At 40.2% G+C, this 14,830-nt stretch overlaps 1 protein-coding gene across 4 annotated transcripts in view; it reads left to right on the plus strand.

The window, feature by feature from the left end:
• DENND4C (DENN domain containing 4C) overlaps window positions 1–14,830 on the plus strand; it is a 122,636-nt gene that overhangs the window by 49,867 nt on the left and 57,939 nt on the right. For all 4 annotated transcript variants that reach the window (XM_084629303.1, XM_084629306.1, XM_084629304.1 and 1 more), the window contains exons 3-7: window positions 5,936–6,188; window positions 7,416–7,485; window positions 9,659–9,828; window positions 11,184–11,425; window positions 14,330–14,396. In XM_084629303.1, the coding sequence (XP_084485429.1) occupies window positions 5,936–6,188; window positions 7,416–7,485; window positions 9,659–9,828; window positions 11,184–11,425; window positions 14,330–14,396 (802 nt within the window). The remainder of the gene's footprint in view (window positions 1–5,935; window positions 6,189–7,415; window positions 7,486–9,658; window positions 9,829–11,183; window positions 11,426–14,329; window positions 14,397–14,830) is intronic.

Below are 14,830 nucleotides of genomic sequence, written 5' to 3' on the forward strand. Positions count from 1 at the left end.
TTTGTCAAAATGACCAAGTGGAATATGTCTAAATCAATAATGATGAGACTACACTGTGATGAGTTGAGACATAAAAGTGGATACATGAGACTCTTTTCTGGGACATAGAAATTGTAGAGAGGTCCAGAGGGAAGAACATGGAAAGTGGTGAATGTATGGTTAACAACATAAGGAAACCAGAAACAGAAAACACTATACTATATGCCAGATGTGGGCAAACTACGGCCTGTGAGCCACAACTGGCCCGAGGGACCCTCCTGCCTGGCCCCTGAGCTCCTGGCCCGGAGGCTAGCCCCTGGCCCCTCCCCTGCAGCCTCAGCTCACTGTGCCACCGGCACAATGCTCTGGGCTGCAGAGCTGCGGCCGCCTGTCCCGGTGCTCTGGGCGGTGTGGCTATGGTGCCGCTGGCCATCAGGGCTCTAGGCAGTACTGTAAGGGCAGGGAGTATGTGTGGGGGGGTGTTGGATAGAGGGCAGGGGGTTCGGGGCGGGTGGTCCGGGGGCAGGGTTGTGGATGGGGTTGGGGCGGTCAGAGGGTGGGGAACAGGGGGGTTGAATGGGGGCAGGTGTCTGGTGGGCAGTCAGGAAGGAGAGGCAGGGTTGGATGGAGTGGCGGGGGGCGGGCAGGGGCAGGGGTTCTGGGGGCAGTCAGGGGACAGGGAGAAGAGGTGGTTGGATGGGGCAGGGGTCCTGGGGGGGCCGTCAGGGAACGGGGGGGGGGGTTGGATGGGGCAAGGGTGCTGTGGGGGCTGTTGGGGGCAAGAAGCAGGGGGGGGGTCAGATAGGGGGCAGGGGTCGGGGCTGACCCAAGCCTGGCTGTTTGGGGAGGCTCAGCCTCCCCTAGCCGGCCCTCCATAAAATTTCGGAAACCTGATGTGGTCCTCAGGCCAAAAAGTTTGCCCGCCCCTGCTATACGCCATACTGGAAGGTGGTGATTTTAGAAGACTTATGAACATGTGGGAATAAATGCACACAAACTATGAAAATAGCCACCTTTTAATATCTTAGTGGAGTAGAATGATTGGTAGTGTTTGAACCAGAGTCCTTAGGGTTTTCAGGTATCTAGGTACTTATGTGGCCCTCATCACTGTACTGTCCTATGATCACCTGTGAGATTGTGTTTCTTATATGTTCTGACAGGTTTTTTTTGCAGAGATTGGACCTTGTGTAGAGCTCTGCTGGGGTGTCTAAATTTACTTATTCTTTTGGAACCACAGCTTTTTGATTTATGAAGCTTACATGCTCCTGAAGAACTTCTACTTCTGTATTTAAACTAAATATATTTGTTTTGCAGAACTGTAACAGCTCTGTTTGTTTGTCTGTGATATCTGTAAGTCTTTCAAAATCAATCAAGGAGTTTACAAACTGACAAGCTTTACTAAAGCTCCTTCGAGTTTTATATTATTGTAACCAATAAATCCAAAATTATCCTCACATCCTTAATCACAAATATTTCTAGATATCTTTAGTGAGGACTAATTAGACCAAGATATTTTTGTAGTTGCATGTGGACCATGAAATTAGACTTCTCAGAGTTGAGAACCTCAAGTTTTGTAAACCTTCTCGTATATCAAAACACTGTGATGAATTTTGAAACTTCAAATGTGCAAAAAACACTCTTTTAGATAGAAAGCATACAGGCTTGCTTCCTCCTGGAACTTGTCTCAGAAAAGTTGGAGAGGGATGGATTGTAAAACTCAGGCTTACAGTACAATGGAAATATTTCCCCTGTGGCGCTTATAAAGTCCTCTTCCAGCCTGTTCAAAATTGAACTGGGGTCCACATTGGCACCAGGGCAGACCCAGGACAGTGGAATCTCCAAAGGTGGTTTTAAGTTACTTTTTGTGCCCTATCCACACCTCCACCTCTGAGTTGTGCAAAGTGTGTCATGACTGTGTTCCCCCTCAGACTGCCTCTCCCAAGATCTGTCAATACTCTACTTCTCTTCTGTTCTCCCCCTCCCCCGCCCCCCATTGACTCAGACTTGCCAGACACTGAACAGCCAGAGGACTAAACCATTCAGCCAAAGAGTGGGTAGAATAGATAAACTGATAGAAGCTTCCCTCAGCTTCTAGGAAAGGGGAGCATGTTGGAAGTCTAAATAGGATGCTGCCTTGATGGATGGGTGGGTGGGTGTGTGTGTGTGTGTGTGTGAGAGAGTGAGAAAGAGACCGATTCCATCTTAACAACCTGAAGCTAAGTGTCTGAAATCTGAAGCCTCCCCCCCACCTTGCAGGAAGTGAGGGGTGTATGCATGTATTCCCTCTTTCCTCCCCTAGAACCACCTGGCAGGGGCTTCTAAACCTCTTCTAAACATTTTAAATAAAAGACAAAATTCTTGAATCTCTTACTGTTCAATGATAGTGAAGAGTTGAACACAGTACTGAATGCACAAATAAGGAAAGCTAACCTGTCCTGGGTAGCCCAGAAAACATGCATTTGAGTTCTCTTTTCACAAATAATCCTCCAGAAGTATTGTTGACTTTCAGCTGCTTATAATTTTGGAGTCCTTGTAACCTGTGTCTTGGACCCATCTCGTACTGTCTGCTTTTTTTTTTAAAGAGAGTACCTGCAGAAATATTGACTGATTAAAAATCTGTCTTCACCAAATTTCATCTCAAAGCAGATGAGAGTTAAACCAACTCTCAATGAGGGGACTACACCATGTTCAATTGGGAGCTATTTGTAATACTTGTAGTGTTCCATAATGCCTTACGGCCCATTTCACAGAATCCTGTTTTTCACATTTACATGGGAAAATTAATAATTTACATGAGGCAAATAATGACTTAGGCTTTGTGATACCTAATAATGCTAGTATAAGTAGAAACTTAATGGCATTCCTAAATCTTCTGACCAACCACATTTTTTGCGCTAGCTTTGGCTTCTCCTGCTATTTAATATTTGTAAATTGCCTTCCTAACTCTCTTTAACAGAGATAGGAAGGGTTGCTGTGCTGCAGAGACTTGCTTAATACAAAGGCCAATAGAGTCAGAGGTCCAGCTTGAAGCAGGAGGAGGAATCAAACTAGAGTGAGCCCTGGGTCTACTGTACTAGAATATGGTATAAAACAGTGCAGTAGTTCATGTATTATTTGAAATTGGTCCTAGTATTTTTAGATCAATTATTTTTACAGATTTCCTTGATGGTGGGAAAGCAGCACTTTTTCCTCTAAGTGCTGTTGATTGATGCATTGTGACATGTCTTAAATCTAGTAGATTTGAGGACCGAACATATGCCTATGACATGAATTGAATCTGGTGAACAGAGACATTCTGAGTCGCTTGAGAAGGAGACACTTATCCTGAAGAAATGGATGGCTATGTTCCAAGTAAAAGTCCTGATCTAAATCCTATTGTAGTCAGCAGAAAGCCCCTCCCGTTGATTAGGTGGTGGATCAGGTCCAAAGTATGAGATCACTGAAATAGGGAACAGTTCTTATCCTTTGAAAGGTCTATCTCCTAAATGTTGTACAAGAGTAAATTGTATGTTCTGATTAGGGCTGCACCTCTGCTGATAAATCTGAAAGGGGTGGTTGTGTGGAAGCTGAACTCAATAGAAGCAAACTTATCACACACTGGTGAGAGAGGGCTTTGCTCACGTATTGAAGGGTGACCTAAACCTGAAGTGCTGTGGTTAACAGTTACATGTCCCAAAGATCAAATTTTGATTCTGTGGTCTGGAATGTTACAAATACCTTTCTTCTAATAGTCTGCTTCTGGATTTCATTACTGTGCATGAAGCCAGGAACTGGTTTGGTTTTGTCACATTGCTAGCCTAGTGAATTTCCTTTTTATGAACCTGATAGGCAGTTGCGAAGCCTGATTAAACATCTGGTCTTAAAAATGTTTGAAATCATTGATTAATTCTGGGATCTTTAAGCATCTTTCTGGTAGCACTTGGAAATGTATGAAATTTACCGTGGGGATTGAGGGATGCAATATCCCCTTTTTAGAAGCTGAAGTCTAGTTGGAAACATGCTTCAAGAATAAACTTATTTTAGTGTTAATTTTTTTTAAATTTTTTTTATCTGTGATATTAAACACTTGTGAACTATAAATAGGCCTTAATTTGAAACCTCTCTGAAACTCAAGTAGAAGGTAATATTTTTTGCTAATATTAAAATTATGGGACTACTAATATTTTTTTATGGTGGCAATGCTGTATATTTTTCTGGGAATAGTTTGATTCTCCCCCCCCCCCATACATTTTATTTAATCTTGTCATAAAAATGTCATGTGAAGGGTGCATTTTAGAAATACTCTCTTGAACACTCCTCTGTCCAAGATGTCTGAATTAAGATTCTGATACTTTTTCCCATTATAAGACCCTATCTTCAGTTTCTTAAAACTTTGCTGGACTTAATTTGTTCAGTTAAAATTTTCCATGCCAGGTACAAAGGAACACTTCACTTTTCAAGTAAGTCAAAAGTGAGGGTAATATGATACACGGCATGCTCTCTCTATCCATTTTTATATTGCATTCTGCACCATCTGAGTTCTTATGTACATACCATTATTATTGTGCAACCCAAAGAAATAATCTCATAGTAAGGGGCATGAAGTCTGACTTAGTGTCCATCTAGTTCAGTGGTGCAGGATCAAGATCAGACCTTTAATGGACTAAAATTGCTTTTTGAAGTCCACTGTGCAAGAGTCTTCTGTGGCTCAACTGACTGGTTTAGCCTGCTGCATGCTGACATAATATGAAAGCTATGTCATACTCTCAGTTGACTTGATCTTTTAGCTTGAATGTAATACTCTAGGTACTAGTTTTTTTAATACATGGACACAAATGCATGGTATGCTCTTAAGACTTATGAGTGGTGTGTCACAGAAGTGATTGGCACAGGATGTTTGGGGACAGTTATAATTGCAGGTACTCTATCCACTTACCAAAAAGGAACACATGTGATGAGATGCTAGGTGCCAGTGTTCTTGGAAACAAGAAAAAGAGACTCCTCAGCATAACTAAATATGTTTAGTCAAGGGAAACAAAAGAGGCATGTTAAGATTTTTAGAAATATTGTTTAAAATTGTGTGAAAGTGGTAAGTATGAGTGGTGTGGAGGTCTGATTAGACAGAACAATTGCTTTCTTTTGGATGGGGGAAGATAAAACTTGCATGTTGTATTATTATTTTAGAAATATGATTTGGTACAGTTTGAATTGTATATTTCTTTCCACTGTTTATGTCCAAGCAACTTTTCCTCCATGCTGAGGATACTTACAGGTTTCTACTCCTGGAAGTTAGCGGTTATCCCGGCAAACTAAACAGAAAATTTAATCCTTTTAATTGGCTAGTGTTTCAGATTAAGAACCCCTACAAAAAATGCCAGAGAGACCATGAATCCAAACTTTGATTGGCCCACTTCTCTAAAAGCTGACCAAGCTAGCAAATTTCTGTTTTTTCTAGTAGTCCCTTAAAAATAATTGAAATGAGCTTGGAATGAATTTGGTGACATTTTAGTGCTTCTGAAAAGGAATAACTCCTAGCATAAGACATGTTTAGATATAGTGTGAGGAAACATTGTGAAAGCTTCCTTTTACAACTGACAGTGCAACACCTCCACTGTTCTTTTAGTTAAGTACTTAGGGCCAAACTTTCAGACTTGGGGTCCGAAAGTTACACACCTACGTCCATATTTAGGCACCTCACAGAAATGCTGAAAACTTGCCGTTCCCACTGAAGTCCCCTTTTTAAAAGTTTCTCTGCATAGGCCAGTTGCCTACTGTATATTTTCACATCCCTCACAGCTCTTGCGAGACTATGGTTAAGATGACTCTGAAATGTACACTTCTCACACGTCAATTATTTACTATTGATGTGCAAAGCTGATTGCAGTCCTAGAAAGACAGCATACATGTTTCTGTACAAATAACATGATGTATCTGTGTGTAATGTTTGTATCTTTCTATTTGTTTCCCTCATCTGCAGAGTTCTATACGAAGGGAAGGAACGTGTAATTTTAGGCTGTGAGGTGATCCAAGCTACTCCCTACGGTCGTTGTGCCAATGTTAACAACAGTTCAGCTACTTCCCAACGAATCTTTATTACCTATCGAAGGGCTCCTCCAGTACGGCCTCAGAATTCCTTGGCTGTAACAGATATCTGTGTTATTGTTACCAGCAAAGGAGAAACGCCTCCCCATACGTTCTGCAAAGTTGATAAGAACTTAAATTGTGGCATGGTGAGAATAAATGTGTCATTTTAAAAGTTTAGGCCTTTCTAAAACAAAAAGGGACAAAACGGGAAGGCTTTGGACTCTGTAATGCTGTTATTAGTGTGTGTATTCTATTATTAATATATTTTCATTCTCAGTATGACTTAACGTCATATTTGTTTTGTAGTTCTTCTTCTTTCAGCTTTTCCTTAGAAGCTTCTGCCAGGATTGTTTCCATTAACTAACTAGTCATTTTCTCAAGTTGCGTGTTGACACACTATTCCCCTTTAAAAGGAAAAGGAAAAAACAAACCACCTTAGTGGTACTTGAGGGCCAATACAAAAACCACTGTAAACACATTTCTTTACCTCTGTTACTGATAACACTGTTTTGTTGAAAGTCAGAGAATCCAGCTCACTGTTTATATTCTTTGTTTGGACTTTCCGTTGGACAGTACACCAGTGAAATTAGCTTTACTTTTGTTTATAGTCTGCTTTGCCTTCAGTTTCTGAGCTGTAGAGTACACTTAAAATTTAGATTGACCTAGCTATGTCACTTGCAGTGTCTGAGGATCGTAGTTAAGCCTCCCAAACCCTGGGTGTAGATCTGGCTAGGTCAACACAAGAATTTTTCTGTTGACCTAGCTCTGGCCACTCAGGGAGGTGAATTACCGACATAGATGGAGAAACCCTTTTCAGAAATACCTATGCTACTGCAGCGTGCTGCAGCTACGTTGCTGTAGTACCGATAGTTTAGACGTGCCCTTAGTGCAGCACTCCTTTAGTTTTCAAACACTGCGGGGAAATCTGTTTTAAAAACACTTGTATACGTTGCCATACCCCAACCCCACAAAAAGCCACTGTGGAAACATTTCCATTGGTTTCCGATTCTGTAAAAGCTTATGATGTCCCTCTAAGGGTCTGACTTGAATGACAAAAGGAAGGAAATGCAGAAGTGAAAGCTGCAGTTGCTTTATTTCACCTGTACCTGTTTCATTATTTGTTGGCCACAGGACAGTGCGTGTGTCTTTTTACTTATGACCTTTGATAAAGGGCACAGTATTAACTCTGAATTTCATGATGTGTTGTTATGTGTTGGGCTGATGAACGCCAGCAATATGTTTCCTCTAACATTTTTTATTTAAATGTCTCTGCTTTGGGTATAACTGTAAATAGGTTCAAACACTTAATCTGTACTGCTCCATTCAGGTGCTGTCTCTGTGGGTTTTGATGAGACTTGATTTGTGTCTTACAGTGGGGGTCCAGTGTGTACCTCTGTTATAAGAAGTCTATGCCGGCTTCTAACTCAATAGCATATAAAGCTGGTAAGTTTTGCAAAGAAGAGCACCTAAATATATTCGCAGAAGTATATAAGTGTCCTGCCTAACTTTATTTTAAATTATTCTTTCAACTTATTAACTTTGCTTTCAGGGCAGAGATCCAGTGTATGACAGCCATTGACAAATGTCAACCAAAATGAATTCCTATAATCCTTTCCTCAGCTTATCCCACTTGTACCTAGCTGTAAAGGTAGATCAACTTGGCCTTTGTTGAACAAGCTAAGATTAGAGTTCAGGGCCCATCACTGGGAATGTCCTCATTTTAGCTCCCTCTTGGTCAAATCTAGTGACTGCCAGCAGGAGCATCTGAGATGTAGTGTGTAGACAGAAGGGAATTAAATGATGTAGGGCTGTAGAGAGCACAAACAGCTTCATAACTTCTCAGTCTTAAGCAGCTCCATATGTGATGTTTCTCGCCATTGAGAACAAGTAGTCCATGCCCCACAGACCTACATGCTGAGAGCAGATGGAAATGAGGCAGGAGCCTAGTCCTGTATACCCTTCAGTAGCAGGTGTGGGGCTTGTAGAAGCCAGGATGATGGAGCCTGAGAATGCCAGGGAGAGGTGGTGTTTGGGAAACTGAAGGGTAGTTTGAGTGGGGACGTAGCTTGAAGTGTTGATTGTTGAGGAGGGGTTTAAAAAAATCAGGGTGAAAGCCTGGAATAGCCACCTCCCAGCTAGCTTGGATTTAAGAGGAGGAGCAGTGAGAGCAGAGGGTTAACTATATTGGCTGCATGTTATTTGTCATTGTAGTCGGGTGAAGAAACTGCAAGGGCATCCCAGCAGACCACCTGGATAAGTTATATTTTAGCAGGGCTGTGGAGAGGCATTGAATTACCACCAGGTGTTCTGGGTGCCTTGTAAGATGCCTGACACTTAGCAGTTCTTAACTTCTGATTGCACTTGGTAGGAAATTGGAAGCCAGTTCAGTCTGAGGAGATTAGGTATAATACACTACCAAATGACTATCATTATTACAAGCAATTGGCTGTGTTCTGTACTGACTTCGCTGCTTGTTTCCTTTATTTTTATGGCTTGCCTTGGCAGACTCTGCAGCCAGGTATCCTTAACTCAGTTTAGCAAGCATTTGTATTTGCTTTTAGTCAGCAAAAAGCTTGTCTTTATTTTGTTTGTGTTGGTTGGAGTGGTTGGAGGTTCCAGGCAACCTTTTGTTTTTATTTGTGTGTTCCTCACAACCATCAGAACATTTTGCATATACCATGGAAGCTAGGTGCATTTCTTCTGTCCTCCTGCAATCTGTTCACCTGTTTTAAGTGAAGGAGAGGGGCCGAGGAATGTCCCAACCAAGAACTGGTGGGGAAATCTTTGTCTGAATTTACATGAAAATAGTGGCAGTAGCATTAGGTTTCCAAAAAAGAGACCTTCCCAGTTGGGCTTATGGAGCATAAGACATCAGAAGTCTAGGGACAAGCCTCTTCCTTTGCCCATTGAATGGAATAAATTGCCAACATTTATTTCCTGAGTGGAGTTGGAAACCATAGATACTAGGGTGGATGGTGCTATACAAGAACCTAGATAAGTGACATTGGTATGCTGATACTTCTATGCAGTGTTTCTAGTAATTCAGGAGTATCTCAGCCAGCCAGAAATACTGCCCAAAAGGTATTTAATGGTCACACGTCTGTACTAGCAGTTAAATTACCAAAGGATTAATATAAATTAATTGAAGTTTTAAAGTAGACAGCCAGTTAGTGAGTTCATCTTTCTGTTCAATTGAACATTAATTTTGCTCAGCAAGGCATTGTTAGTGTAGCTTCCTCCCTGGGGAATTCCTTTGTAATGTAACCACTTTAAATGGCACATCTACTTATTAGAATAAGTTTTAAGCAGCTCCTATATAGTTTAAAGCCAAACATTCAGTTATCAAAGTTTACAATTTGGAATTGTTTGAACTATTACAAAAAGTGAGTTTTAAACTTACGTGGATATTTGAAATCCACATTAGATTGTTTAGTCTCTCCCAGTTTAACAGGAATTCTCCCCCGCCCCACCTAAGGTTTTATATACACACAGCTATGATGTCTGGTTAGCAGTAGATCTTAATGTATAGCTATAGAAAACATACTGCTGTTACTTTGTTCAAGGCTTGCAGAGCATTGAAAACGCACTTGTCAATCTTTCCTTTTTCTCCAAAAAGGCTTAATTTTCAGATATCCAGAGGACGATTATGAGTCATTCCCATTGTCAGAATCTGTACCTCTTTTCTGCCTTCCTATGGGAGCCACTATTGAATGCTGGGATCCTCAAACCAAATACCCATTACCAGTGTTTTCAACATTTGTCCTGACTGGTTCTTCTGCAGAAAAGGTATGAATGAATATTGTGTTGGTTTAGTTGTTGTTGTTGTTGTTGTTTTTTGTTTTTTTAATGGTTGATATCAGGACTTATCCAAAGCTAGAATTCAGTTGGTATTGAGAGAAAATATACATTACTCCTTCAGTATTTGAGAAATTTCAGTTATCCTACTGAATGTCTGTCACCGATGCACTTTGGATTTATTGTGGAAAGAGGAAATACAAATCCCCCTGGTCACTTGTGACTGACTGACTAGCTAAAATAATCTCCTTTCCCCTTCAAGTAATTAGTCTTGCTTCTAGAACTTTGGGGGAATTCTGAAATATAATGTCCAAAATACACAAAAAAAAATGTAGGAAACTGGCCCCAAAATGAACACTGGGGTGATAGTGCCTATGCAGAGCTCGAGGTGGCTGAGCCTATAGGAAGGCAAGGGGCGGGCAAGCAGGCAGGAAGGAAGGAAATAATATGAAGAGTTTTTTTTGTGGTGTTTAGTCGCATGGGAATGAAGCACAGTTATGGTTCCATAGAACTAAAATTGCGGGACCTGGTGGATCAGGAAATCCAAACTCACTCCATGTGGGCAAGAGAAGTTTTAATCCATCTCTAGAAAAGCTGTTCAACTGAAAAGGGGCTCTTCAGTTGCCTCATTTATAATGTTTAGATTTAGTTTCTGTTGGTCTCATCACACAGTACCTAGCTCTAATATTGCTCCATGGTCATCCAAGAAGCCCCAAACCATTTCTCCAACTTAGTAACCTTGTTGATCAAAGGACAAGTGAAACCTGTATCAACTTTTTTCCTTTATAAGGAACATAATAAGTTATTGATCGTGCATTATCAGTTTTCCAGTATATTTCAGTTAACCTGAAACTCTGGTAGGCAAGATTGGGAGTGTTAGTAAAAGTCACTTTTTTGTCAAAAGTCCATGTAAAATGGATTCTAAACTTCAAGCTCCTTTGTATTTAGTGCGACCCTCAGATGGAAATGTTGAGAAACATAATGGTTTTCTAAATTGGTTTGGGTTGTGTAGAAGGTGCCATTTCATCGGGTTCCTTCTGGATGTTGTTAGTTTACTATATATAAACTTTTTTGGGGGCAGGGGGAGAGACAAAAGAAATAGTGAAAAACTTAGAAATTCATATTTATATATTCATAAGGATGCTTTAATATAGAATCAAATATTTCATTTGTGTATGTGTATTGTTGTGCCTAGGATCCCCAGCCATGAACTAGGGCCCCATTGTACAAACATTCAGCAAAAAGAATGAAGAGTACTTTAAAGAAATCAAACCCAACTTTCTGTTTAATGTTGGTCATAACCATTTGCTTGTTTGTGTTTTTGTTTGTTTTTGTTCATCCTTCAGGTGTACGGTGCTGCTATTCAATTTTATGAGCCTTATTCCCGGGAGCTGCTAACAGAAAAGCAGCATATGCAGCTGGGTCTCCTGACAGCTGTGGAGCGAAAAGTGGTTACTTCCAAATCCATCAATTCCAACACATGCATCTGCCTTCTCTCTCACTGGCCTTTCTTTGAAGCCTTTCGGAAATTTCTTATGTTCATCTACAAGCTCTCTGTCTCTGGGCCTCATCCTCTTCCCATTGAAAAGTATGTTTGGCATCTTCCAAATAAATTAATGTTTCCAGGCACTTAAATGTAGCTGTAGCTCAAAAAGTGAGGTGACCATATGTAAATAGCACCTTCTTCCTTGATGTATTTGTTCTGTACTCTTAACTGTACTGTCTTTTACTGAATTGACAAAAATTACTTGTTCCTACTGTTAGACATCTGGGCTCTGCAGTAGTGCTATGAGGAGTGGACTGGATTTTTTGCTGCCTCATTTATTAATGTTCTGTCTCCATGTTCCCTTACTGGTGACAGAAGAGGCAAAAAACAGCTAGATTTTTAGATCCTGACTTACATTTGCAGCACTGCAATTTAGACAAGTAAATCTGTTCTTTTAAAATGAATTGATTTGGTATGAAGTCACTGAGGGTATAAACAGGGTACTCTAAGGATGTTTAAAGAATATGTATATTTAGTCTATTTTTTAAATTTAGCAATTAATGTAGAGTGGTCATGACCATATCTATCAGGAACAGGATTTCATGGCTCCCATCAGATGCCTAACAAACTAATTCACAACACTTGAAAAAAGTGGCAGGTGTGCTGGAAATATTGAGACTTACAGAAATGGCACACTTCTAGAAATGACCGTGTCATTGGTTTATTGGTTACATTTCATCAGACGATCCAGTGCAGACTTTGGTGTTCTTTCTCTCTTCCCCTTTGTTTCCTTTCCTTTTTGGAAAGGACATCTAAAAGACAATATGCCTCTTGGTTGTATCTTTTGTGTTTCCCACTGTGCCCTTGAGGTCCCAGAGCTGCTAATATTTACTTTCTTTACACACGAAGAATGTGGGAAGGAGATATTTTTGTAGCAATTTATGTATGGATAAAGAGGCCTTGAGAGCATTTTTATGAATCTTAACTAAATGATCTCTGTACAGCTCATTGCAAGTAGTGAAGACTGTATTAGACAACTGTGTATGTTAACTGAGTACAGAGGAGACTGTAATCCTATTAATGGGAAGGTACATTTGGATGACTCTGACCTGTAGCACTGATATTTGATTCCTGTCATCAGTGAAACTCTCCTCTCTGCCTCCTAACCACCAATTTATCAGGCTGAGGCTGAAGATTTTCTAGTTTTTGGTTATTCAGATTAGTGATGATGGAATAATATGTTATGTTTCAGGATGGACTATTATGTTTTTTTAAGGCTGGATTAATAACTAATGAATCTCTCCTTTTAAGATTGGTGTTAGAGTAACTTCGCTGTACAATTACAGCCTAAAAGTGCTTGAAACATAAACTGTAGCTTAAACCATCATTTCTATCTGTTAAGGTATTGTGTACACTGCTAAAATGGTAATTGAATTAGTAATGTAACTAGATTCAAATACCACCTACAATATTAAAAGTAGCGATTTAAGAATTTTTATCTTTGAAAACTGTAAGCTATTGGAGCTTTTAGTTCCGTGTTGTGTAATCATGTCTCAGAAGATATAAACAAAAATAAGTGCAGATGACCTTAAGTTGATAGTTCCCAGTTCCCTGGGGATTTTTTCCAAAGGTAGCATTTTACAGCGCCTTGAAATCAGAGAATATCATACTGAACCAATCTGCTCAGTAATCTCCTGACCTAACCAAGACCCACGAATAGATCTCCGATGACTTAATTTTAATTGAGAATGGAGTATTACTGACTATTATCCAGGAAGTTAGTTTGGATGAAATGTAGGATCAATGTCCATCGAGATTAGTTAACGACACTGACAACCCCTGCCCACTCCACACCCCAAAATTCACCTCAAACTAAGCTGCGAGGGAGGTGAGAATAACTTTAGCAGTCTCCCACTTATTTTAATAAAATATTGGGGAAGCTGCATTAATCAATGAAATATAGAGCATTTGACTTCTAGACTGCCAATTTGAATCCAGCCCAGGGTCTGTAATGACCAAGTGTTACCACTGTTTTACAGCTATTAACTATACTACAGTGTTTGATAAGACTGGGATGGTCTCAGTCCAGTTCCTAGTGGACAAGTGTCAGACTAATTAAACTGCCACAGTTAGTGCTAATTGACCCCCTTGTTGGCTGGATGCCATAGGGATGAATGAAATGTTAAAAACTTTGATAAGGGAGAAGCCAAGGATTTGGCATGGAAACTCTCCCTCTTGGAAGTTACTGCTATGAGAGGTTGGGGCATATAGGTGTGAAGCATGACAAAACTCTCACTGTTCTAAGTGAGCTAGCAGGCAATGAGAAATTCCCTGCTGTCATTAGAGTATGGATAGAATAAAGAGTGATGGTAGTGGTCCATTTTTCATAATTTTTTGGAGGTGGGTAGGAGGTTGTGTTCAGAGGGACAATGCCATGTCACTTAATCCCCAGATTAAATGTAGCTGTTTGCAAGTAGTATGCAGTGTACTCTTTTTACCTCCGCTTAGTGTTGTGTATTTGGAAAAATATTCACTGCAATAAAAACACAACAATAATAAAACCTACACTTGCCATAGATTCTAAACACACACAACCTGAGCATGTGATATTAATAATCAGAATGCATTTTGTAGGCATGGTAAGTGGGTTCTTTTAACAAGATGCTGTTTTAAAAATAAATTTAACTTTGAATTTTAAAATGTGTATCTTTCACCTGTTGTCTCATACGCTGAATAATTGCTGCTTGACACAATATTATAGGAAGTTAAATGCAGTTTCCTCTTGCTGTAGGACTTGAGGAATCTCCTCTTTGTTGTCCTACAGCAGTTAGGTGTGTAAGTGAGTGAGTTTGCAAACCCTCCTCTGGACTGCTATAAAGGAGTTTAAAAAAAAAAAAAAAAAGAAAATCTGTAAAAACAAACCCGATAAAAGGTTGTCTACTATACTTAAAATTGAATTTGCTGAATTGAAAACTGATCTTTTTTTTAAAAAAATATTCTTTTCAGGCACATATCCCATTTCATGCACAATATACCTTTCCCTTCACCTCAAAGACCAAGAATCCTTGTACAGGTAACTAAAATATCTGTTTCTGGTTCTAAAGGTGGGGTGGGCCTTCTCCCAGGTACTGAAAGTGTGGGTTCTTCCTTTGGGCTTCTGTCCTCAGCCTTAGAGCTACTCTTTACAAGGGGCCAAATGCTCCTCTCTTAGCTCTGTAAATTTGGAGTAGTTCACTTGAAAGTCCATGGGAGCTCTTCCAGATTTACAGTCATGAAACTGGCAGTAGAATGTTCTTCTGGTTCCTCAAATTTCCATTACTTACCTCTTTGTTTTGTAGGCACCCTTTACTGTACCATATTTCTTTTTTCACCTACCCATCCACCCCGTTACTCTAGATCAGATGAGCCACTCCTCTTGAAGTGTCTGTAGTGCCACTCTGTTAATCACCAGGCAGTGGTTGAATGTTCAGTGCTGTGTCACAGACTGCTTCTTATAACTTCTGTGGG

The sequence above is a fragment of the Lepidochelys olivacea genome (genome assembly GCF_965140295.1).
Source record: "Lepidochelys olivacea isolate rLepOli2 genome assembly, chromosome: 5".
Classification (NCBI taxonomy): domain Eukaryota; kingdom Metazoa; phylum Chordata; order Testudines; family Cheloniidae; genus Lepidochelys; species Lepidochelys olivacea.